At 36.6% G+C, this 25,054-nt stretch overlaps 1 protein-coding gene across 2 annotated transcripts in view; it reads right to left on the minus strand.

The window, feature by feature from the left end:
- PGAP3 (Per1-like protein PGAP3) overlaps window positions 1-25,054 on the minus strand; it is a 77,199-nt gene that overhangs the window by 24,610 nt on the left and 27,535 nt on the right. For both annotated transcript variants that reach the window (XM_081740543.1, XM_081740542.1), the window contains exons 3-5: window positions 24,508-24,659; window positions 6,480-6,632; window positions 456-580 (exon numbers count right to left, since the gene is read on the minus strand). In XM_081740543.1, coding sequence (XP_081596669.1) covers window positions 456-580; window positions 6,480-6,632; window positions 24,508-24,659 — 430 coding nt within the window. The remainder of the gene's footprint in view (window positions 1-455; window positions 581-6,479; window positions 6,633-24,507; window positions 24,660-25,054) is intronic.

Here is a 25,054-nt window from a genome sequence, read left to right on the forward strand (position 1 = left end):
AATCCTTAACCAACTGAACAGTCTCTAATTTGTATTCCTATTTCTGCGAGATTCATCTTAATATTGTCCTCCCATCTGCGCCTAGATCTTCCTAATGGACGTTTACCCATTGGAAATCCAGTACAAACATTCAAAGCGTTCCTATTTTCTTCCATTTTGGCTACATGACCTGCCTATGTAAATCTCCTAGATTTAATGACCTTAACAACGTTAGATAAACAATATAAATTATGCAGTTCTTCGTTATGAAGTTTCCACCATTCCCGTCCCTCTTGGGTCCAAATACTCACCTTAGGATCTTCGTTTCAAATACTTTCAGTTTGGGTTCTTTCCTCAAAGTAATCGACCATGTTGGCAACCATACAGCACAGTTAGAATTTCAGTACTATTTAAAACTTATGTAATACTATAAATACATACCGTACATATGACTTCTATACGCAGATTGAACGTACCTAATTAACATAGCACACAATGAGAATAACACCATGGAAAAGGCACATATGTAATCCATTTTTTCCGTGAACGGAAAATCTCTCGTATGAAAAACAGCAGACCACACCCACGCATTCATACATACCTGAAATAATAACAATTTCTTAATGCTTCATATAAGGAGAATACTTCACACTATTGCATATTAACGTTTGAAGTATAACAATTATTTTTAAATAATTTGCCGGACATTTATACCCAATATTTTGCAATCACTTATTATTAAATACGAGGGGATGTCAAAACGTATTTGATAAAAAGTACATTTATTCTAATGATAGAAAACTAGAACATACATTATTTTTCTACATAATCTCCCTGCACTTCAATGCACTTTTCTTAACGTTTCACAACTTTTTTGATTCCGTCGGGAAAAAAAAAGTTTGCGGTTGCACCTGTAACCAATTTTGTAACGCATCAATGACTAGCTGATAGTTGACGTTTATAATTCTTAATGTCTGGTGATGATGGGTGTTTCCAAACCATGCTCGCAGCCTTACTTTCCGGTTCGTGATGATGGCCTGCGCGATCTTTCCTTGTCACATAAAGAAGTTCTTCGCACTTCTAATGGAAATGCTCTATCCATTCATAGATCTTGCTTCGGGATGAACAGCTGTCACCATACTACACTTGCATTCGACGAATAATTTACACAGATTTAACACCTTCCGCAAACAAAAAGTGAATCATTGCCCGCATTTCCTTCTTGGTGCAGATCGACAATGGAGCTGCCATGTTTAACGGACTTCTACACTCCAACGATTAACGCGGGAATAAAAGTGACACATTGCATAGAAGTGTTACAGACGAAGATACTAATTCAACGCTGGATACTAGCAGTGTTACCAAATCCTAATGCGAGAAAGTGCAAGTCCCTTTACTTTTTGATTTCCCCTCGTACGTCTCCATAAACAAATGCAAAACATTTTTGACAAAACCTCCTATCTTCCACAGTGTCTTTGAAATTCCTACTATAGTATATATATATATATATATATATATATATATATATAGAAACCATTTTGCATAATCAGATGTTAAAAAAATACTGTAGTATTTCTATGAGACTAATGAAGATAGGATTTTATGTATAGAGACAATTAAATAGCAAGTGATTACTAAATGTTTGAAGTAAAACATTTCACACTACTTTCTTCTGTTTGCTTTTATTTTTAAAAAGCAGGGGTACCGTGTTTACTCGCGTAATAGTCGCCCTCCCACAATAGTCGCAGTCTACGGAACTTTTGTCTTAGTGAACGAGACTTTCTTCGAAACTGCTTATCTTTTGCGAGTTCGAGCAAAAGAACTTTCCGCGTTTTAGGCGAGCTATACACCACGAGATCAATCCTAGGAAATATCTTAGGATTTATCTTCGGAAAAATGTTATGACATATCTTGTAGGAAATCCTACCCTTATTGTGCCATACACGTGAAGAGTTTTCCTGTCAGACCGAATGACGTTTATCAACATTGTGAAATAGTTCTGCTTAATAAAAGTATAAAATTGAAGAATTACTATGCTAACCATACTGCACATCCCACTGATATTAATAACAGGCGTTATATTGTTAAATTGGATACCTCTAAAAAAGAACATAAATGTCAGAAGGGTGCTGGTATACTTTTGGTGTACCACTTGTTAGCAGATTTACAAATAAAATTTAATACTTTGCATGAAAAGGTATATTTGTAAGGATCAAATTTCTGCAAACAACAGAATTAAATACAAAGTAATACAGCTGTATTTTATGTTTACAATTGTAGGGTTACTAGTGTAAAATTATTATAATTGTTTTAACGACGGATAAAATAGGTGAGAGACAATATTTAGCAGAAAGGGTCCAGCTAATTTTTCTAAGAAATGTTACAATTTCGGTTGTTGCTATTTACATTAGTTTAGTTTAAGCTAGTTCAGGTTAGTTACGGTTATGTTATATCAGATTATATTAGTATATGGCTCCAGCTAATTTTCAAAAAGTGATAGAATTTCGCTTACTTCTATTAATATTAGGTTAGTTAAAGTTAGTTAATTTCATTAGGTTAGATTTGGTTAGGTCTAAGTACTTGCATCTTCCATTTCTCCTGTAAATTTTGTATGTTTTGCCTACTTTTGGACCCCTTCTGCGAAACATTTACCTAAGCGAATGCATATGAAAGATGACCGGTGATACTATTTTCCACCGCCGATTTATTTCTGTATAGTTTACAGAAGCTATAGTTTAGGTTTGGAAGTGGAGCGCTACCACCACGATACCATGACAATTCCTATTCAAACTCGTATCATTGCCGAAACCCACTCGTTTTCACTACATTAACTGACGCGCCTGCTTCCTTCGGTCGGGCCCCCGCATAGCCCTGCCCTGGATGTTAGATAGCATTCGGAACTTTTCAGAGGCCACCTAGCACAATTTGGTTTGCGTTTTCTGCACTATAGTTTTTATGCTATATATCCGGATCCCGTATTTGTACCCAAATCGTAAAAGAATTGTAGGTTATCATCAATTGCTTTTGATGGTTTTCTTGAGGGATTTTATTTATGCTATGTAAATGATTTTCATGTCGGTCAACGTAAATCATTTAGGAAACAGTGATAAATTATAATTCTTCAAAAATTATTTCGAGTGGTACACCTAAAGTTAACCTGTACGATTAGATGATTCATCATCAGTTGTGTTTTCACTTGTTTTGTTTTCACTTTCTCTTACCTGATGTCGCTTAAATCGAAATCTTACGAATTTTCTTTCCGAAATAGAGCGTGCTCTAAACAAGAGAAATCTCATAGGATCGTTCAGAACACAGGAAATGACATGCGATCTGATGCCATACACGTTGAGATTTTGACTCTAGGACAAATCGTAAGAGATTTCCTAGGATCTATCCTATAATGTATAGCGGGCCTTACTGACACGTAACATCGTGACCCATCTGTCAACAGAGATCAGGCAACCTACTTCCACCCTCCATTCTGCGCGCCCCCTCGAAGTATAACTTATCCCAATATGACACCTGTTTACAATCACCTCGTCTGCTCTGATATTCCATTGTATTGCCTCGAGGGTTTTGAATATCTGGTTGTGATTCCAAAAATCACTTCCTGGCTGACAAACAGCCTCTGGCGCCAAAGCGACACAAACCACCTTCGTTGCTACGCGACTTTCACTTTCAGTTCATTAACGTTCATTATCATGGTAGTTACAGTAGAAGAGAGCGTGGTCTGGCAATTACGTGTTCGAGTGCGACTTACAGAGCGGAAACTTTGGTTTTGGAAAATTCTCCCACAAATCAGTAAGTTACGAGTTTAATGTTTACAAGTTTTAATATTTTACCGTGTGTAGGCTATACTTCATTTTTTTATGTTGACACAATGCTGTATTTTTCAAAATTCGAAATTGTTTTGATGGTAGAGAAAAACTGAATGGCAGCTTTCCTCGTGTAATAGTCTCAGCTGGATTTTTGCATTTAAAAATTAGTACAAACATGCGACTATTACGAGAGTAAACACGGTATTTTTGACTCCATACTACACTGGTGTGCTAAAGTTATGGATGAGAAACTTGAACCTTACACGGAAAGTAGTGCTACAGCATGATACAAGACACAAGTAATCAGAAGAACAAAACTGGCACTTTTATACAGGGGCAAAAACTTCTACTGAAAGCACTGCGATTCATGACCCCCGCCTGACATTACGAAAGGAGTGCAATGGTCCTTAGAAGGGCGTGTGATCCCCACGGACAGCAATACATGCTCTCATTTTGCACAACCAACATCTACTCCCTCTAACTTACAGCTCCGTTCTACCCCGCCTGATGTACTGTACACGATCACCTGACACACCACTAGTAACAACTAGACACTACAAATGCATCTCCAGTGTTACCACTTCACGTGTTAATAACTAGACGTGTTCCATTATTTTGATTACTATATGTATGTGAAATTCTTGTACTAGCAATTTTCTGGTTGTGCTTACACAAATGTTCAAGTCTATATTTAACAAACAAACAAACAAACAAAAGGTATATTCTTCCACATGTTTGGATGAAGAGAACAGGATATTAGTTGTCGAAATTATTAGCAGCAATAATTCAGAATTTGAACACTTGGTAAGCTTCTCAAATTGAAATAGAAATTTCATATATAAACTTCAATGAATTTAGTGATCGAGGTGTTGGAAATTTCACAGCAACCTTATATTTGAAATAACCAACAGTTTCTAATTTAATTGTAATTAGACGGCAAGGAGACTAGCGGAAAGAGATTACTAAACGAAATAAAAGTATTTTAAATAATCTGACTTATAAAAATCCATTTAAAAAAAAGTGCGCAGCATGAATTCAATACTACTTGATAACTGGTGTAACTTTTTCTTCGTTTCAATACTCGGTAGTATAATGGTAACAAGGAAAATTCAATTTCCCTACGATTAGTAACTTTTTGTCTTAGTCAGACACGTACTTTATAACTGTACTACAAGAAATAAACATCTTTTGAACGAAACAATTCGCAATCCTGCAATTCACACACTCTCTTGATTGTTGCGAACTTAAGAATTCTTCTAAAACTGTGTAACACCACTTCAATTAAGGATTTTTATTTTATGGGAAACAATATAGTTTTGCAAGAAATGAACTTCAAAACAAGGTTCAAGTCAACGTTACCCAATTCTTAGGTAAATATCAGGCGCGTTTGGAAAGTAACTTTCGATTGGTCACTGTGCGTGAAGTATTGGGGGAAGCGCTACCATCTTTGCAAAGACGTGCGCGCGGTAGATTAGTATGCATCCACCCGTGGGAGAGCAAAGGTTGTCTGATCACTAACTAACTAACTAACTCTATGGCCTACAGAACCCGGAGGTTCAATGCCGCGTTCACAAAAGCTCTCCACTGACTTCTATCCTTAGCTAACTGCATCCAGTTTCTACTTTGTATTCCTATCTCTGCGAGATTCATCTTAATATTGTCCTCCCATCTGCGCCTAGGTCTTCCTAATGGTCGTTTTCCGATGGGTCTTCCAGTCAAGACTTTCAAAGCGTTTCTACATTCTTCCATTCTAGCTACATGACCTGCCCACCTAAGCCTCCTAGACTTGACGACCCTAACAATGTTGGGTAAACCGTATAAATTGTGTAGTTCCTCGTTATGAAGTTTCCGCCATTCCCGTTCCTCTTGGGTCCGAATATTCGTCTCAGGATTCTGTTCTCAAATACTTTCAGTCTATGTTCTTCCCTGATCACTAAGCGTCTTAAAATGTGTGCTGCAATAGAAAACCCCACCAAGTGCGAGGTGCGAGCTGTTATATGTTTTCTTACCGCAAAGCAATATTCGGCAGCAGCTATTCATCGGGAACTTTGTGCCGTGTATGGATTGTGTGTGATGAGTGAAGTTGTTCGTGAATGGAGTTGTTCATTTAAAAGTGGACGAACAAACATTTACATTTATAACGAAGAGAGGAGTGGCAGGCCATCAGTGGCCACTAATGAACTCGTTCAGAAAATTGATGGAAAAGTTTGTGAAAATCGATGTTTCACAATCTCGGAACTTTCCGATGAATTTCCACAAATATCCAGGACTGTGTTATATGACGTAATAGCACAAAGGTTAGGTTACAGGAAGTACTGTGGCTCAAGGCACAAGCGGGAGATTTTTATGCTGATGGAATTTCTAAGTTACTGCTCAGATATGATAAGTGCTTGAATGTTTATCAAAACTATAGTGAAAAATAGAGCAAAGAAGTAGTTTTCAGATGTATACAATAAATTCTTCTTATTTACTTTGGTGTTTCTTTTCTAACCATCGTAGTTTACTTTCCGAATGGCCCTCATAAATTGTGGCCACTATAAGTAAAAAAGCAGAAATCGCATAAAATCAACGAAATTTAAAGCTATAACAACATTTAACTTTTAGTACTCAGATAAAATTTTCAGAACTTTTACAATATACACAGTATTTAAAGAAGAACTAAATAGTACTTGTGGTACTTACCATAGAGTAAACATGCCATAGATAATACGTTGGAGATGAGTTGGAAGTTTTCCTTCTAAACTCTTGTAGCATTATAAAATGTGCTATTAAATTAAAAAATGAGAACACTGCGGACGCGGGCTCCTGGATGCCCAAGATCCTGATAAACGGCCACTGGAAAACAACAAACAAATAAGGGGATGGAATATCAAGAAATTCATACATTATTTTGAGGTTGTTAAATGAATTTCTGGGAATTTCATAATTTTATGGGAATTAACAATTGTTATACATAAAGTTACGGGTTGAATTATAAGCTATACATGAATAAAGATTAATTTAATTTCTACTTTCCTTGAACTTAGCCATTAGATTAGTGCTGAAATTAGATATCCACCACTTTTGGTCTGAGTGGAGAGATAATAGTGAAGACAAAATTTATTTTCGGGACGCTGAATCCATTACAGAAAAGCCATTATTAGTTATTTCCTACCATTTTTGCCTATGGAGATAAATATTATAACCGGACGTGGTAGTTTACTTCTACCACTGCAGTTCCAACAGAGGAATGAACTCGGAGATAGAACATACTCTTGCGGTACTAAACTCTAATCAAACATTGCTTCTCGCCATTTATTACCGTTTCTCACAATGCCGATCAGCGTTGGACCAGCGTTTCCACCACTTTCGGTATGAATACAGAAATAATGGTCGAGACGAAACTTATTCCTAGAAGACTGAATCTATTACATAAATAAATAAATAAATAAATAAAAATAAAACAATCGCTACTACTCTAATCGATTTTACTCTATGGAGATCAATATTGGAATCGAAAGTGGTAATAAATTTCTGTCCCTTCTAGTTTTACGGTAGAAATGGAATCTACTTGTGGGACGTTGAATCGATTCCAAGGAACAGTTTATTACTTTGTATTACCGTTTTTGTTCTCTGGGGGATGAATGTTGAATTTGGAAATGCTCCTTTTCTACCACTTCCGGTTTGAGTAGACGATTAATAGAGTGAAAAAAAAGTTTGTCACTATCTCTTATTGTATTTGATCTGATATCTGTTGATAGACAGGCGGACACAGTTGTTTTGTAAGATCTCCTATACTTACGCATTTGGAAGTCGGGACTAAAAAACGCTGACTGATTCCGGATGTGAAAATTGGGACCGATTATATAACATCCACTCTTTTATTGCAAGACTAGCTGAAATGCTCGTTCTTTGTACATAAAAAAATGAAATCTTTCAGTTTTACGTCCCACGATTATGCCGGCTAGGGTAAAGGAGGCGGTGATGATGAGAAATGAATGCAATGGTGAAATGAATAAAGTGGGAGGAAATGGGACAATCCCGAGAAAACCTACACACATGGTGTTTGTCCACCACAAAGGTTACTTGGCGCGAGCTGGGATCGAACCTGGGACCCATGCACCAGAGCGGAACCCTCTACCACTGAGTCACCGCAGCACCTTTGTACGGGGACAATAGGTTTATGGGGAATAACTGAATCCCCTTTCCTCATAGAATATTTACTTCAATGAGAGTGTAATGATAAAAATACAGAAGAGAATCTGCGTCAACATTGGAACACCATAATCCCAAGAATACGCCTTTAATCAAACTGATATGATTCGAAAACTCAGCTTGAAGTCGATACTATCTACCTACCAAAAGTCATTTCAAACGGGTCAGATGTTTTCCCGATCCCGAATACATTCAACATAAATCTCAGTAACTCCTCACTTCCTCCCCACCATCTACCAAACCAACGGAGATGAACTTGGATTTAAATTGCATTGGTAGCGTTACTATTCATTTCAGCGACCCCGGAAACTATGGTTTGCATGCTAATATATCACGTGTTTTGCATTATTTTTAAATGTAACTCCATCCAATTCTCACCCCTTGAGGTGTCTTACTCTCAGAGTATTCTTTAAAATTGAAAGTTATATCTGCCACGTTTGGTTAACATTGCTCCAGACGTTCCAGATTTACGCTGCAATATACATTCATACACATATATCTAAATATATATCAATGTGCGACCAACACTTCTGGCGTTGCCTTGTAAATTTCCAACCCAGTTGACATGCCCGTTCATGCTTGAACTTCGAATTAAACGTCATTGCGATTGTAATCTAATAGCTTTATGAACTCAAACTATGGATTCGGCACTGATCTCAGTCATTTTACTTTTCGCCCTTTCTCACCCCCTATGCCGATCGGATATGGACTTCGACTTTAACGCTATCGGTGGTGTAATTACACTAGCATGCGAGGGAAAGTGTTTAGAAACTAGTAAGTGATACTTATAGATTTCGGAATGTTGATTTCAATGGAATAATCGAAAAAGCTCTATCACGTAAGGTTTTTTCACAAACCTACAGCTTGCTATACGCTTTGACTCTTGCTCTGGACGCTATATAGAGTGTACATTAAATACGTTCTTGCTAAATTGAAGGAAGACTAGTGATAATATAGTTTCAAATCTATAAGGTATATGTATAGGAAACGAATATAATATATTTCCTACGAATTAAATTTAGTTTTGTTAAACAAAATTCAGGCACCACTGTGTTAAATTTAAATTTGTGAAATTCTAATGGCAAATTACGCCATTTCTTATTATAGGATTGTCAGTTTGTTTAAAGTGTACCAATGCTACGGGGTAATTGACTTAGCTTTGAATGCAAACGCTATTTGGCGTGGACTATAAACTCTCCATTGTGTTTGTAAAGTGATCTAAATTACTTCAAGTGCTGTCGGAATTCATCAGATTCGTTACATTTGTGGAGAATATATAGTGAAGAAATATCAGCAGAACATAACAAACTTTGCCACAAAAGTGTATTTCGCTTATTTTGGTGTAAAACTAGATGAGCAAGATAAATCTGGGCTCCCCACAAAGTGTGCTATCTAAGTGTAAAAGTGGAAGTGCACAAAACAACCTTTCGTTTTGGTGTGCCTATGATCTGAAGAGAATCCCGAAATCATACTGATGACTGTTATTTTTTTTTTCGTGCAACATGCAAGAGTTCAACGAAAAAATAATAATAATAATAAATAAATAAAAATAAAAAAAATAAAAATGTTTATCCAATCTACCTCCAGCAGGACACTCTGCTTTGGATTGCTCAGAAATACCTGTTCCATCCCGTGCAGAAACATTAGAGGATACCAACTTAAGTTATGAGGAAGATGATCAGGATACAGACGAATTTGTAGCTATTGCAGAAAACAATGGACCTGAGCTATTTTCGCAGGCAGAACTTGAGGATTTAATTAGTGATTTGGGTCTTACAAAGGAATGCGCAGAGCTACTGGATTCTCGACTGAAAAAAAATATTTTGACACCAGGTATTTCCTTTCCTTGATTTAGAAAGAGATATTTTATTCCTTACTTTTGTGAAGAAATCCTATTACATTGTTGCAATGTCGCTGTATTGATGGAAAAGTTGAATATATCATATGAGGTTAAGAACTGGAGACTCTTCATCGACTCCTCGAAAAGAAGCATTCAAGCAATGTTACTTCATAATGGCAGTAGACACGTCACAATTCCAGTTGTTCACTCTGTGTTCCTAAAAGAAAGTTACGAAAATCTGTCGGTAATTCTCACAAAAGTTAGTACAATTAACGTGGTTGGACAATATGCAGTGATTTAAAAGCTATTTCCATGATTCTAGGATAAAAGGCAGGTTACACCAAAGATCCATGGTTTCTCTGCGAATGGGATAGCATGGATAGAGCTGATCACTGGACACAGAAAGTTTGGCCACCTCGAGCATCCCTACAGACAGGTAAAAATATAATACAGGAAAGCTTAGCTGCTCCTAGTAGAATTCTGCTTCCGCGACTTCATATTAAACTTGGTGTCATGAAACAGTTCGTGAAAGATCTATTAAAAGAGTGAGAATGTTTTCGATATTTGACTGAAAAGTTTCCATGACTTCCAGAAGCTAAATTAAAAGAGAGCGTATTTATTGGTCCAGACATCAGAAAACTAATAGATAAGGAGTTTGATGATACAATGACCGTACATGAGCAAGAAGCTTGGAATGCATTTAAACAAGTCTTTCACTAATTTCTTGGTAACTTTAAGGATCTTAACTTCAAGTTCATTCTAGAAAACATGTTATTAAAATTCAAAGATTTGAGATGCTCAATGAATTTAAAACTGCACTTTCTTAAATCACAGTTAGAGATTACTTTTCGGAAAATCTAGGTGCAGTAAGTGACGAGCAAAAGGAGCAATTCCATCAAAGTATCAAGGATATGGAGCGAAGGTACCAGAGAAGACGGAACATCAACATGTTAGCAGATTACTGTTGGATGTTACAGTGAGTCCTTCTACAATCAGACAGAGTTTTCACGCAAAAAGGCAACATGAGGACCTGTAAACATAGTTGATCGAGTTCTATTTCAAAACTGAAAGGTAAACTGTAGAATTTTCATAAAGTATGTTCATAAAGTAAGAATATAAAAGCTGTTTTTCCTTGCAGCTATGACTCTTTTTTACACAGAAACCTTGAGTGATACAGAAATATGACTGTTATGTTTGGAATTAGCGTACCAAAATACATAAAGATCAGCAATTATATTTTAAACACTCTTTAGTGACCTTGATTTTGCAGGCTAGTGTTATTAATCTCAGCACCATCAAGAACTATAGATTTGACGCGAATATTCGTTGTTTTCGATTATTTTTTAATTATCAACCCCTTCCCACCATCCTAGGGGTGCTAATGGGAATTAAATGTAGATTTAAGTGGTATAGGGAGTGACGCCACTTAACTTAGAGAGCCCGAAATTTATGGAATTGATATTAACATAGCTAGTTTTTTATATTATTGTTTTTATGTCACCATTCTCCCTCCCCGGGGTACTAATGGGGGCAGAACTTGGATTTAAATGGCATCGGAAGTGTCGCTATTCATCTCAATGATCCTGAAAACTATGGATTCGACAATAATATCGGTCATTTTGAATTACTTTTACATGTCACCATCCCCTCCCCCAGGAGTGTTAAAGTGGCTGCATTTGAATTTAAACAGCATCGGAAATGTCCTTGTTCATCTCAGCGAGCCCAAAAGTTACGGATTGGGCAGTAATACTGACCGTTTCTGATCATTTTTATATAGCTACCCCCTCCTCCTCTCCTTAGGTGTGCTAGGGGAGGGGGATCTAACCCCGACAGTACACTTTTCCAGACAATAAGTAATATGTTTACCAAATTTGATTAAAATTGCTCTAGGCACTGCATTGGTGAGGCTGTTTTACATTCGTATCTTAAGATGCAAGAAAGATCTCGTAAATAACCTAAGAAAACTTATTTGAGATCATGAACTTATTAGTTACATTTAACGTACCGTATTTATTTTCTGTTGCTTTATTATTTTTATTTTTCAGTTGAACAATTGAGTAATTGTTCGAAGTAGACATATTAACTTTAATTTGGAACAATAAGTACAGGAAATTTTCAACTTTTTTTTTCCCCTTTTAAGCAAACACCTTAAGATTATGCAAAACTACGGTCAGAAACGGAAACGGAAATTAAATTTAGACAAAGGATGGTTGAGTGAAGAACTGGAGGCGATAATTACGAAATTTTCACAACATTGGCAATGACAATACAAATAATAACATGAGTTGGCAACCTTCCAACAAGGAACAAGAAAGGCGTACAAATTGACTCCGCCATATTTTAGTTTGCATCATCTTCATCTGGAGATTACTGGCGTACTTGACAACGTGTTTCCAAATAACACAGCTCTTTCCTTGATAAGTTCGTTCCATTTTTATTCCTTGATGTTTCTATTCTTTTTCTTCCTGTTTTTAACCTTCGTGATCAAGACTCCTGAAGGAGTCAAAAGCTTGGAAGTCTAAAAAGAATTCAGGAATTACAGAAATCTGTACGCAGAATGACCCTAAGGTCATTACATCTAGACAAGAATTTGCTACACCACAAATGGGATAACGTTTACACTAAAAATGCAAACAATTTTAATTAGAAAAACGTTTAGTAATTTTCATACGCTAAAACAAGCATATTAAAAATTTGATTTTGACAATTACAGAACAGGATGAAGGATTTTTCAGATGTCACTACAGAAAACACGAGTTTAGCAACACGGTTCATAGGCTGGCTTATATGTGAAGAGGTTTTTGTGCAAGGAAGACAAACAGAATTATTTTAAATATAGTTTTGTTAAAAAAAAAAAAAAATCTTTAAAATTTTGTACTCACAGCTACAGTCAGAATATTTTATTGATGAGGTTTAACAACAAAATTCTGAAATAGATAAACGAAACAAGCATTTATTTAAAAAGATAAAAACATTTTACCTCATATCCTTAATAATGAACTATAACACAAATTGTTTCAAGGCTTCACTCGCCTCTTCTTCCCTAACTTCTTCAGCTACGCTGCTAAACGTATGACATGTAGAATGCTATGACTCACAAACCAATATGTTAAAATAATTATTATATTTTACATTAGACGAAATACTCATTCTTCGCACGGATCAGATAAAATATCTATGTAAACAAACTGAACAACGAAAGGAAAAAATATCGGTCATTTTCTACTACTTTTATATATTCCGGTAAACGCTTCCTGAGATCTCCTGGTTCGAAATTAAAAAACTGGCCCTCACCCGATGGGGGCTGTATTTGGAAGTCAACACCTGTGGGAGTATCACCATCATCTCAGCGACCGCGAAAATATGGATTTGGCACTATTATCGGTCATTTTGGATTATTTTTTCATGTCTCGTTATCCCCCACCCCTCACCCGGTGACCTCCAGCCCGCAGCCGAATGGACTGAATCTGGAAGTTAATGCGATTGGAGTTTCACCATTGATCCCAGCGACCGCGAAAACTATGAATTCGACACTAATATCGGTCATTTGCTACTACTTTTACATGTCCAGGTAAACGGCCCTCTAAGACTCCCCTGGTTCGAATTTCGAACAAAACGCTTCGACTTGGTCTGGGGCCTGGACCAAGGTAGGTTATGGTCTCGTAATATTTTCTTTCGGAACTTCCTTGAAAAACATCCTTCCTGCTACTGCATTCACAAACTCGAAAATTATAACTACCTTCAGCAGTGCTTCCATGATCGTGCACACCATCCCATGATTTCACATCATGACCGCAAAACAGGGTGGGGAAAAAATCATGATTTAAAAAAAAAATGTTAATTTTTTCATTTAAATCGATTTAAAAAAAATTAAATCGCATTTTTTCTCTTGTGAAATCAGTGTCGCAAACTGGAGAAAAACCACTAGGAACTGGAACTGAATGTTAATTACAGGGGAGGGGGGAGTAACTAGACTGAGGCAACCGGGACCTGGAACTCAGGGAGCCCGCCGTTCTGACATAAATAAACGGAAAATGTAAATACAAATTTGAGTCTCAGAAATTTTTTTTGAAGAAATGAAATATATATATTAAACCGTGGTAATGGAATTTGTAGAATGGGGATGGATATGTTATTATTCTCCTCCCACACATCTCTGTTTGAAAAGCGATGTCAGGGCTCATAGTGGTCTGGTCTCTTGTAAATAGTTGAAAAGTAACCAAAAGCACACGAAATAGTGACCAAAATCTCATCATGCCCTTTTTTTCCTTTGTCAATTTCTCTATCACCTCTCTCTTTGTTGTTTTGTTTCATCTTTTCTTCTTTACTTCTTCTTTTTGAGCTTCCTCCTTTCTTAGGTTTTTTAAGTATGCTTTGTAGTTACGGTAAGCAGATTTAGCAGATGTAAGAAGCTTCTGAGTAAGTGGAACCAGTTCTGGCCTATTTCCGAATTTCTTCATCCAAGATATTATATTTAACTTAGCATTGAGAGTTCTCAAAGCCATGAAATATTCAAATTCATCACCTACTATTAAGAAGAATATACAAGAACCATAACACAAGACGAACATGATGAACCGCACAAACACACACACACACACACACACACACACAACGTTGAGCGGAGCGTTAACTATTACGAGGGAGAACTAAAAGGATTTATGATAGAAGAAAGAATAGATACAGAAGGGTTCTCAATCCCAGAGCTTAAGCATTCACCAACCGTCCACTGTGCTTTAGAAAGAATAAAAGCTGAAGTGAGAATAAAGCTGACTGTTTCACATGTGGCAGCAAGTACTGAAGCTTTCAGAAGAGTAATGAGTAACAAGTTTTTGCCATTTTCCATTTATTTTTATATTTTTCTTAGAAAACTGCCAATGCAAAACATAAATCACACGAAAGAGTCACTTTACCTCCCAAAAAAGTAACTTAAAAAAGTAAGTTAAAAAAAAAAAAAAGTGACTCGCTATGAGCCCTGCGATGTCTGTGTTTTTCGATGAAGACTATCACGCGACAACAATGAAATAGTTGCCCAATAATTGACCAGCAAGGCATTACTTGGCTTGGGGGCCGCACAACTCCTTTCTGGAGGTCTAGGGGCGGAGGTAATTATAAATAAATAAATAAAAAAAAGATAATTATATGACCTGTATGTTAAAGGTTCTGGGGAGGAGGCATGCGGAACCTTGTTACGCTCCTGCTTAATTATGCCATTTAAGTGCAAACTTCTAAATTGTGCAAAGTAGAGAAACTTGCTAGAATAACACGAAATCTACAGGAGCTGAACACAAAGCAAGTGAGAACCAAACTGGTTATTTTCTTCCGGTGGATAACGAGTTTTCTGAGAATTACGAATCTGTGTCAAGATGAGACGAAATCGGGACTTTCTCTATCCTAGTTCAAAACAGGATTTCCCATCTGCATGAAACTCGCACTTTCATACCCTGTGCTATACAGTTGTGTCTCATTTTGTTTGCACCTCGTCTCACGCATGCATCGTTTTTCGTTGAACTTACGAAAAATTTTTGTGTAGAATTGTTTATGGCAGGCCGTAAAAAAGACAGTGTATGGATTTCATTCATTCGTATTCCAAGTGGAAAAGGATATCGAGCTAAATGTGTCATGTGGTACAGAATTACAAAATATAGTTGCAAGATTCAGGAAACACCAAAGCTCCTATAAGGGTCAGAAAAGAGGACATGAAATTTTGAGGAGGGGAAAAAAAAAACTTTGATGTGACCCCAGAAAGTTTTATTTTATATTAAATTTTGCAAAATTCATACTTTGTTACTACAAATTCCAACTACTAATTAAAACACTAAGTTTAGGTATAGCAAAGTTTGATTGTTGTATGCTTCAAGTAACGGAATGTAACTTCACTTAATAAGTAAAAGTAAAAAGTTATACCTGATTAATACGATGATACTCTATTCAGTAACTCAGGGAAAGTCCCAAAAAATTCCGCGTCGGATTTAGTCACTATGTCCGTCATATTGGGTAGCCTATTTCCAACGCCAAAAGTTTTAGTGAAAACCATAGCATACACTTTAACTGACTATAATACAGGTTGTAAAAAGCAGCAGAGATATAAATTATATGTCATTGGAAAAATATTTAACTAGTTGTTCTTATTGTATGAAAATTGAAGAAATTTACTTTTTCCCGAAAGAAAAAAAAAAAGAAAAAAAAAAGCGAAAATTTACAAAATTTCTCAGAACAAAACTGAAAAATTGAGTTTTAGGATTTTTATTACAACATTGTAGTGAGAAGAAACATAAAATATGTACAAAATCATTGGCCACACCCTTCTAAGTAAAATATTATAAATACATAATATTAATATCTTAATGCATTAAATTCCCTCTTGATCCATATTGTAAGATTTTCACCTCTGCATTCGTAAGTTTTGAGTGAAGTTGTCAGTGGGTAGCTATTTGCAGAGGCTTCAATAACCTCTACAAACCTAAATATTGGCTTCTTTGGAGAAAAAAAGAACGGGAAATCTCCGATAATTTGAGGGAAATTTTAATATATATATATATATATATTAGTCGCAAAGTCAATCCAATTCCCAGGTTGAGACTTTTTGTAGTGGTTGTAATATTGATAAATTTTTTAAATAGCGCATACTTATTCATCCATTTAGTCATAATCATCCAATGGAAGACAATGGCAAACCACCATGAGTTTACTTTGACCTAGGATCTTCGGGTCAAAGACGTGCATTCAGGCAGAACACTTTATCATCATTATCATCAATTCAGCTAATGATTTTGTAAAACTAGAATCTATTTTACTAAAATCAGAATTTCCGAAGTTTGTAAAACAAAAGCTACTTCATAGTTAGACAAAGTGAGAAGTTTTGGTGCGGAACTTGGAGTGACCTGGCAATTGAACAGGCTTTGATGAGAGCTATTAAAAGTAGTGGTAGCCTCACCTGGGGACGAGGAATTTTGCTTCAACTATTACTACATGGGTTCATTCCATGCCTGCATATTCAAGAATAGTGAAAGCTGTGGAGAAATCCACTGATGCTATCTCCGCCTCCTACGAACAAAGTGGCGTCGAAGACGTTTCTGTTTCATCAACTGGATCCGAGAACATAAACCATTCGAGAGATCATCCCAACTTACACCAATATCTACTGATTTGCTAGCAGATGAAAATGTAAATTGCTATAAAGCATTAGAAGTTAGATTTGTTGTGATGAAGAAGATTGGGGGAAAGCAATTCAGTGAAATTCATCTGAAACGCAAGTCAAGTTTGAAGTCTCTGGACTGATTAACAAGATCATTGACTGCGTAACGAATCAATCTGTGTAAACCCATTCTAACTTCTGCACTGCATGATATGCACAGTTAGCTCTGAAGAACAGTTGTCTGAGATCTTCGAATATGAAGTATCTACCTATCCTCCTTCCTTATTTGATGAAGAAGGTCTAATGAGGAAAGGTGCGAAATCATCGACAATATCAGTTTTGTCTTGAACTTCAACCAGGAAAACAACAAGTAGTGCATCAAAACAGTGTGTATCCTACGTAGTTGATGGTGGGCATCTCTTGCATCGTGGCAGCGTCCAGCCATGTTCAAAGAAATATGTTAGCCATATACTACTGCATACGTTGTTACGCATTACGGAAAAACTCTCGTCAATTTTGACAGAAGTAGTGAAGTTATAAGGACAAAAGATGAGAAGCATCTGCGACGTGCAGGAAAGACTTGCCACGTAGACATAGAATTAGAAGATAATATTACTGTTAGTGTAAGAAAGACTTATTTTCTCCTAAATCACAGCAACAAAATGGGATTCAGCCATCTTTTGAGTAAGCATTTCCAGAAATCAGGACGCAAGGTACTCTAAGCCAAAGCAGATGTTGATATGCTATTTCAACCACGGCTATTACAGAGACCAAGAAAGGCCTTAGAGTTATTTTGATTGGTGAAGACAAATATTTATTAGTTCTTTTCGTTGCCCTTGCTCCACCAGACACATCTTTGAAAATTATGATGCCAGGAACGAAGACTTGCCCAGACAAGAATCACCATGTTGCAACTATCAAGATGATATAGGTAATATGAAGGACCTTCTTCTAATTGTATAAGGCTTCACAGGATGCGATTCAGTTTCGTCAATTTATCAAAAAGGCAAAACTTGGACATTTTATGTCACCAACTAAATGAGAAGACAACTGCCAAACAGCCTATACATTTGCAGTTAAACTTAGCTGTAGTTCCTCCTACAACAGGAGCGCTCGTGAGCATTCACTCCGAGTCTTTCATCAAGTGTGTTAACATGGAAATTTTACGCTAGTGTGTCTGAAGATAGTCAATAGTTATCTACGTCCCATACCAACTTCGAAGTCCGTTGCTCCTGAAGACCTACTGCATCTTATCTCTTGTTCCTTCACCAATGACTGTGAAGGAAGTTCTGACTGCCGGAGAAGTATGTTAAAATGCTCAGTCATGTGTATGTACTGCGTATGGCATGGACGTACCAACAGAAACATAGAAGATGAAGTGGAAGTGATGGAGATTTGCTAGTTCTCAAAAAGGATATCGAAGAAGAGATATTCCAAGATGCCAAATATCCTCGTCTTTAATAGATTCAAGTAAAAGTAAATTACTTTCAAATGAAAACTATCTAAGTTTGAAATCTTTACATAATAAACAATTAGTTTTAGGCCTTTTCATAAAAATTACGAATTCTTGTACGTTACTAAACATGATTTTTTTAAAAAATAATTTTGTATACTCGTCAAATTCCTCCGACTAATCTGCCTTGCTAAGGATAGAGCATTTTTTTTCAAAAATCCCTCGAATTTTTGTAATTTTCTCTGTTTCCCTTCCCAAAACAATCAACATCGGGGTTTGTAACAGATATTGAAGCCTTTTGAAATGCCTATCCTTTGATAAATTCACTCAAAACTTGTGGATACACATGTGAAAATTTTACAATATTTGGGCAAGAGGGAATTTAACGCATTACGTGAATCTAAGTTTAAAATCCAAGCTTTAGAAGGTGTTAATATTGTGTATTTTTTAACGTTTTACTGAGAAAGGTTTAGCCAACAATTTGCATATATTTTATGTTTCTTCTCCCTAGAATATTGAAATAAGCATTTTAAAAAATACGAAATTTTTTACTTCTGTTCTGAGAAAATTTGTAGAATTTCCCTTTTCTCCCTTTCGGGAAAAATGTAAATTTCCTAAATTTTCACACAATGAGAACAAATAATTAAATATCTTTTCAAAGAGGTGTGGTTCATATCTCTGCTGTGTTTACGTCCCGTATTATAGTCAGTTAAAGTGAATGCTATGATTTCCAAGAAAACTTTTGGCGTTGGAAATAGGCTATCCGATATGGCGGACATAGTGACTAAACCCGACGCGGGATTTTTTTGGAGTTTCTCTGAGTTACTGAATAGAGTATCAAGATCATTTTAGAAAAGGTTTCGGATTGTTTTTTTGAATGCCCGGGTACAAACCTAATTGCACTGTACTATTATATTCCAACTTACAAAGTTAAATTTCAGGGGAAAAGTAATGTAAAGTTTTCTCAACAAATGGCAGCACAATCGTCGGTCTAGCAGCGCTACCCAGTTAGTGGTAAGAGAGTAACATTAACATGGCGAACGGTTGTTTGAGCTTTGAAGAGCGAAGCAGGTTATTAAGTTGTACTAGAAGTTTGAGAATGTTCCTGCGGTTCAGAGACAGTGGAGGCGTCAGTATGGGACTGATCCACCTTTAAGGGTAACAATTACGTCTACAAGATAAATTCGAGGTTCGTGGAACAGAGTGTGATGTGCAGAAAGGCCTATCGCTCGCACGGCTACAGGTCCTGAGTTTCCAGTTGCGGTGTTTGAACTGTTTCAGCGTTCATCACAAAAATCTTTAAGGCGAGAGTCACGTGCGAGCGGTGTAAGTACTAGTTGTGTGTAACGCACACTTATGAAAGGTAAGCTCCGCATGTACATTCAAGGCTGGTGCAACAGCCAAGTGACGATGACCCAGATCAGAGGATACAATTTTATGAATGGGTTCAGGAGATGATTATACGTATACCGGGTTTTATGGGTAGCACTGTTTGGTCGGATGAAGCACAGTTCAAACTTATGGAACTGTAAATAGATATAATTGTGTGTACTGGACCGAAGATAATTCAGGGTGTCTACTAAAATTCCAAAATGAAATTTCGTGACTTTTTCGTGACCTTTTCTTTACCAAATCATAAAATTTCCCAATATTTTCAAGAACGAATTTGAGTGCAAATTAGGGCGAATTTTCCTCCATGCGATAGAAATGTACTTTGCTTGCGATTTGGTAACGTCTAAAGCCGACGATAGACATTTTTGGTAGTAAAATTCGACATTTTATAGAACAAAATTTTTGAATCTGTACTTACATTTGTACAGTTAAAAAAAATCGTGACCCAAAAGCTAAATTTCGTGACTTTCATGACCGTTTTCTGATTTCGTGACTTTCGTGACCGATAGACACTCTGTAATTCCATATTACTGTTGAAAAGATGCGAATTTGACTGGTGTGGTTTGTGTCCTAGGGCACCCATTGGGCCTTTCCGTTTTGACGACATTGTAACTAGAGAAAAGTACTTAACAATACTTACTGATTCCACTTTCTCCGCCATTCGTGCAACACACGGTATTACAGGTTTCACTACCAATAAGAAGGCGCCTTGCCACACTACCACAGGGATACGAGCATACCTGGATCAAGACATACCAGATCAGTGGACAGGACGCAGGAGATAAATCGAGTTTCCTGCACGTTCTCCAGACTCTGACGCTCGATTTTATCTTATGGGCACAGTAAAAGATGAGGTCTACTGTCGTGCACTACGTAACCTGTACACACTTTGAGATGAGATTCAAAACGCGTACGCGGAAATCCTATTGAATATTTTAGAGCGACCACGGAAGCAGTCGTGACTTGTACTCAGAAGTGTATGACGCTGAAAGCCACAATTTTGAACGTTTAATTTAGCCTCCATTTGGAACATAGGTTTGACTAGAAAGTACACTTAGTTTTCAAAATGGATTGTAGCTTTACTTTTCCCAAAAATTTAGTCTTGTTAAGTTAGGAAATAAATTTGTAAGAGTTCAGTCCGTAAACATTTTTTAAGCACCATATTTTATACTTGAGAGAGAGATTGCATTTGAATCCAATACAGAGAAATTAATATGATTTAGTTACGTTTGGAGATGATTTCTGCTTTCCTGGACAGAACAGCTGTTGCTTATTTAGCTGTTTGAAAGGATATAAAAATACTGATAAAATTACTTGACCTAACGAATGACTGGGAAAATATTTAACTTAGGTATTCAAAACCAAAAATATACTAGCCCTGTAAAATGAATAATGTTAGTAGTTAGGTTTTGTTTTGGAAGGCGCCAGAAAAGCAAGTCACAGGCGCCGCGTTAAGAAAGGTTAATCTCCAGGAATTACTGAAACGAGTTTAGTACGAGGGAAGATCAGAAACTAAAGTTACAAGGCCGATATTCCTGGAGTTTCGTCTGTTTAAAAGAATGAGGAGTGTGTAGTAATTTTAATACATGGAGTTGGCAACTGTGCAAAGTTTCAGCCACCCACCAATCACTGGCGGATCCACGGGGAGGGCGGAGGGGGCGACCGCCCCCTCCAAAGGGTTTTTTGAACTTTCAGCATTTATCATTGGGAAATACTAATATGGTATTTTTCCCGACCGATCAATTTGTGTCAAGCATAGCAGAGTCTAATAAAAATGTGTGGTACTTAATAGTACTTAATATAGACATATTTGAATTGTGAATACTTCTCTCCCTAGTTCCTTGGGGCGGTCACCATAAGCCCCAAAGTAGCGAGAATATGATTCATTCGTTGGACGAACAACTGTAATAAGGAGGTTAAGACGGCTCACTCTTTGTACTAAAAATGTGTTATTGTGTCCTAGAAAAAGGGTATGAAATGGATTTAGGAATTTCGGATTATAACCTGAATTACTTTTACCTTTAATAAAGAGAAATATAGAATCTTCAGCGCTCCTTACCGAAAAGCTTTCTGAATCTAAGAGGAGACTTTTCGGTTGGTTGATTGATTGATATGTATTTACTTTGTTTGTGAAATGCGATGCTTTACAGAATGAGAACTAGAGTTTAAAGTTGGTTCTGATCCACTGTATTGCGTTCGATGCTCACTTCCCGGGAATTAAACCACAGAACCTCATGCATCAAAGATCATAGGTACGTTCGCTATCTACTAAATCAACAAAGAGAGCCGTGACTTTTAGGGTTCAACACGGAAACATTAGGAAGGGACCAGGGATTTATTGTGACTTCAAATGGCATTCCATCTTTTCTTTAGAAATAACACAAGCTTGTTATTGTAATTCACACATAAAAGACGAAATCCTGAGTGAGTAACTTCGCACAGGCCAAACCAATTAAGCTAGAAACTTGAAATTAGGACAGTAGATAAGATTTGTTACGTAGGGTATCACTAAGGAAGGATTTTTTTTTGGGGGGGGGGGGAATTCGAAGAAAGAAAGGGAGAATGGGATGGGAATTACTTTAATAAGATGGTAATCTCTTCGAATCCGTTAAAACTAGAGACTTGAAATTTGGCATTTGAATTTCTCATTTAAAATAATTTGACACGCGTTTCAACTTTTTTTTGATATTATAGTAAAATGGAGAAAAAAGAGATGGAAAGAAAAAGTGGCGGCGATTGCAAATATCTAAGAATCTTTGAAGGTTAGAAACATGAAATGTCGTATATGGACTTTCCACTTAAAATAATTCAATACGTATAGCAGCATTTTTGATATTTTACCTAGAAGGGAAGAAAAGGGGCGGGATTATAACTACTACTACTACTACTACTACTATTATTATTATTATTATTATTATTATTATTATTATTATTATTATTATTATTATTATTATTATTATTATTATTATTATAAGATACCATATCTCGGGATCCCTTGCGGTTAGGAACATGAAAGTTGGTAGTTTGATTTTTCATTTAAAATAATTCAACATGTATTTGAACGTGTTTTTTTTTTTTTCACTTAACGTAGAAAAGAAGGAAAAAAGGTGGGGTGGTTCATTAAAATGCCTTACAAGGTGTTGGAATTTCGTGACAGTTTTAGCTCAATCCAATTCTATATGAAAGACAGAAGGAAGAACGCGAAATATTGTGCCACAGTATCACGTAGGAGCATTTGCTATATTATGCAAGGCCGTATGTCGAGCATATTGGGGATCTGGGGGCGAGCCCCACCTAGACGAAGGCTAGTATAATATACCTAGGTAATTTTATTGTTGTTGTAAGCATAACTATTGTTATATTATGTTTCGTGGACCCCACACAAATATAGAGATAGATTAATTTTGTATTAATTTTTGTAACTGCTGTCCCGCAATTGTTACCCAAAATATAAATGATTAGAACAAATTGTACACTCTTTCGTTAAAATGAATGATATCGTCAATACAGTATTTTCTTTTGTGCAAGTACTGTGCCAGACAGTGCATCTCATATGTTGCGGTGACTGTGTGTGAAGTGAATGATGAAACCGTCACACCTCCGAAACGGAAGTACGTATTTAATTTAAATCTACAGAGAAACTGTACTCCCATTACAAAAAAAAAAAAAAAAAAAAAAAAAAATCTTACAAGTTCAGGTTCCAAAGTGGAATCTGGGAATCATTTTTACACCCACCCCCTCCAGCCCAGTATTCATATGAGTCCCATTCTTGTAAATTAAAATTCTGGTCACCTTGAAGCTACACTCATCTTCGAGAAATCGAACCGCCCCTCCCAAACGATCCTTCTGGATCCGCTAGTGCCACCAATTACGGCGCTTGTTTTAGGTAAACACAAATGACGACTCGTTTAGAAAACTGGTCTCGCGAAGAAGTCTGCTCAGTTATTTATTTTCTGTGGGCGAAACACGTAACCGCGGCTGAAATTTACCGACACCTGGTAGAGGTTTACGAAGAGACTGTAACGTTTCGTCAACATGTCGCATAATGCTGTTGTAAGTTTGCGGTTGGTAGAGAATGCGCGCCCGCATACAGCTCAGAAAATTACCACGCTCTTGAAGCAGTTTCACTGAGACATGACTACCCTCCCTATAGTCTGGACCTCGCTCCAAGCAACTTTCCCCTGTTCATGCACTTGAAGGAATTCTTAAGAGGCCGTCCCTTCGCTTCAGGGGAGTAGGTGAAACACTTCGTGACAACGTAGCTGAACATGCAAGAACAGGATTTTTACCGGGAGGGAATTTTCAAACTCGTCCCATGATGCAACAAGTGCCTCAATCGATATGAAAACCATGTCGAAAAAATAACCTAATGTATGTACTATCTGTTGGTTGTATTGGTTGTATGAAATAATATATACACATTTCATTGGAGGCTTTGTAACCTTACTTTTTGATCAACCCTCGTATTACATAATAAGAGAATGTTACTAAAATAAGTAAAAGAAAGAGGAAAATAAAATGGAGTGAAAAATGTGTAATTCTTTTCAACAAAATAACTGATTAAGGTATAAGAGAAAGCCCAAAACATGTTTTCAAATCTCTTCCCTCTCCACTCTATAACAAATAATACGTTGTGAAGTACATGAAAGTTCGCTCCCATTTTATATTAGTTTATAACACAGTGTATATTTACCTTGCCATGAAACTGTGGTACAGACCATCCTTTCTTTTTGAAGAATTCCAGTGTGGCCCACATGCACGAATACTTGCACTCATCCGTACACGACCAAAACAACAGTTGTAGATGAAGAGGACGAATCGGCGTTATTTGTATACCACGTGTTTCTACAAAATACATTGAAAAAAAAAAAAAAAAAAAAAAAAAAGGTAACAATGAAAATCTTGTTTCCATATGTTTAACTAAAAAGAAATAGCAGGGGGAACATTATAAATAATTAACAGAATTTTTACAGATAAATTATATTCAACTTATATATACCCTAATAGGGCCGGGTTTAGGGGGATGCAAAGGTGTGCGTGCACCCCCCTTCCCTTCGTTGTAAATATACATTACCTAAAGTGAGAAGCTAGCAGTGAGTTTTGCAAATAAATAGTTTAAGTTAATTTTCTGAAGGTTGAAGTAAAAGAATTCATCGAGAGCAGACACTTAGCATTTCCAAAGGCATTCCTCATTTACATTACAGATACCTAAAGGCATTTAGAAAACTCAAATTTAATTC

Source organism: Thermobia domestica, chromosome 15, assembly GCF_964235325.1.
Source record: "Thermobia domestica chromosome 15, izTheDome1.hap1.1, whole genome shotgun sequence".
NCBI lineage: Eukaryota > Metazoa > Arthropoda > Insecta > Zygentoma > Lepismatidae > Thermobia > Thermobia domestica.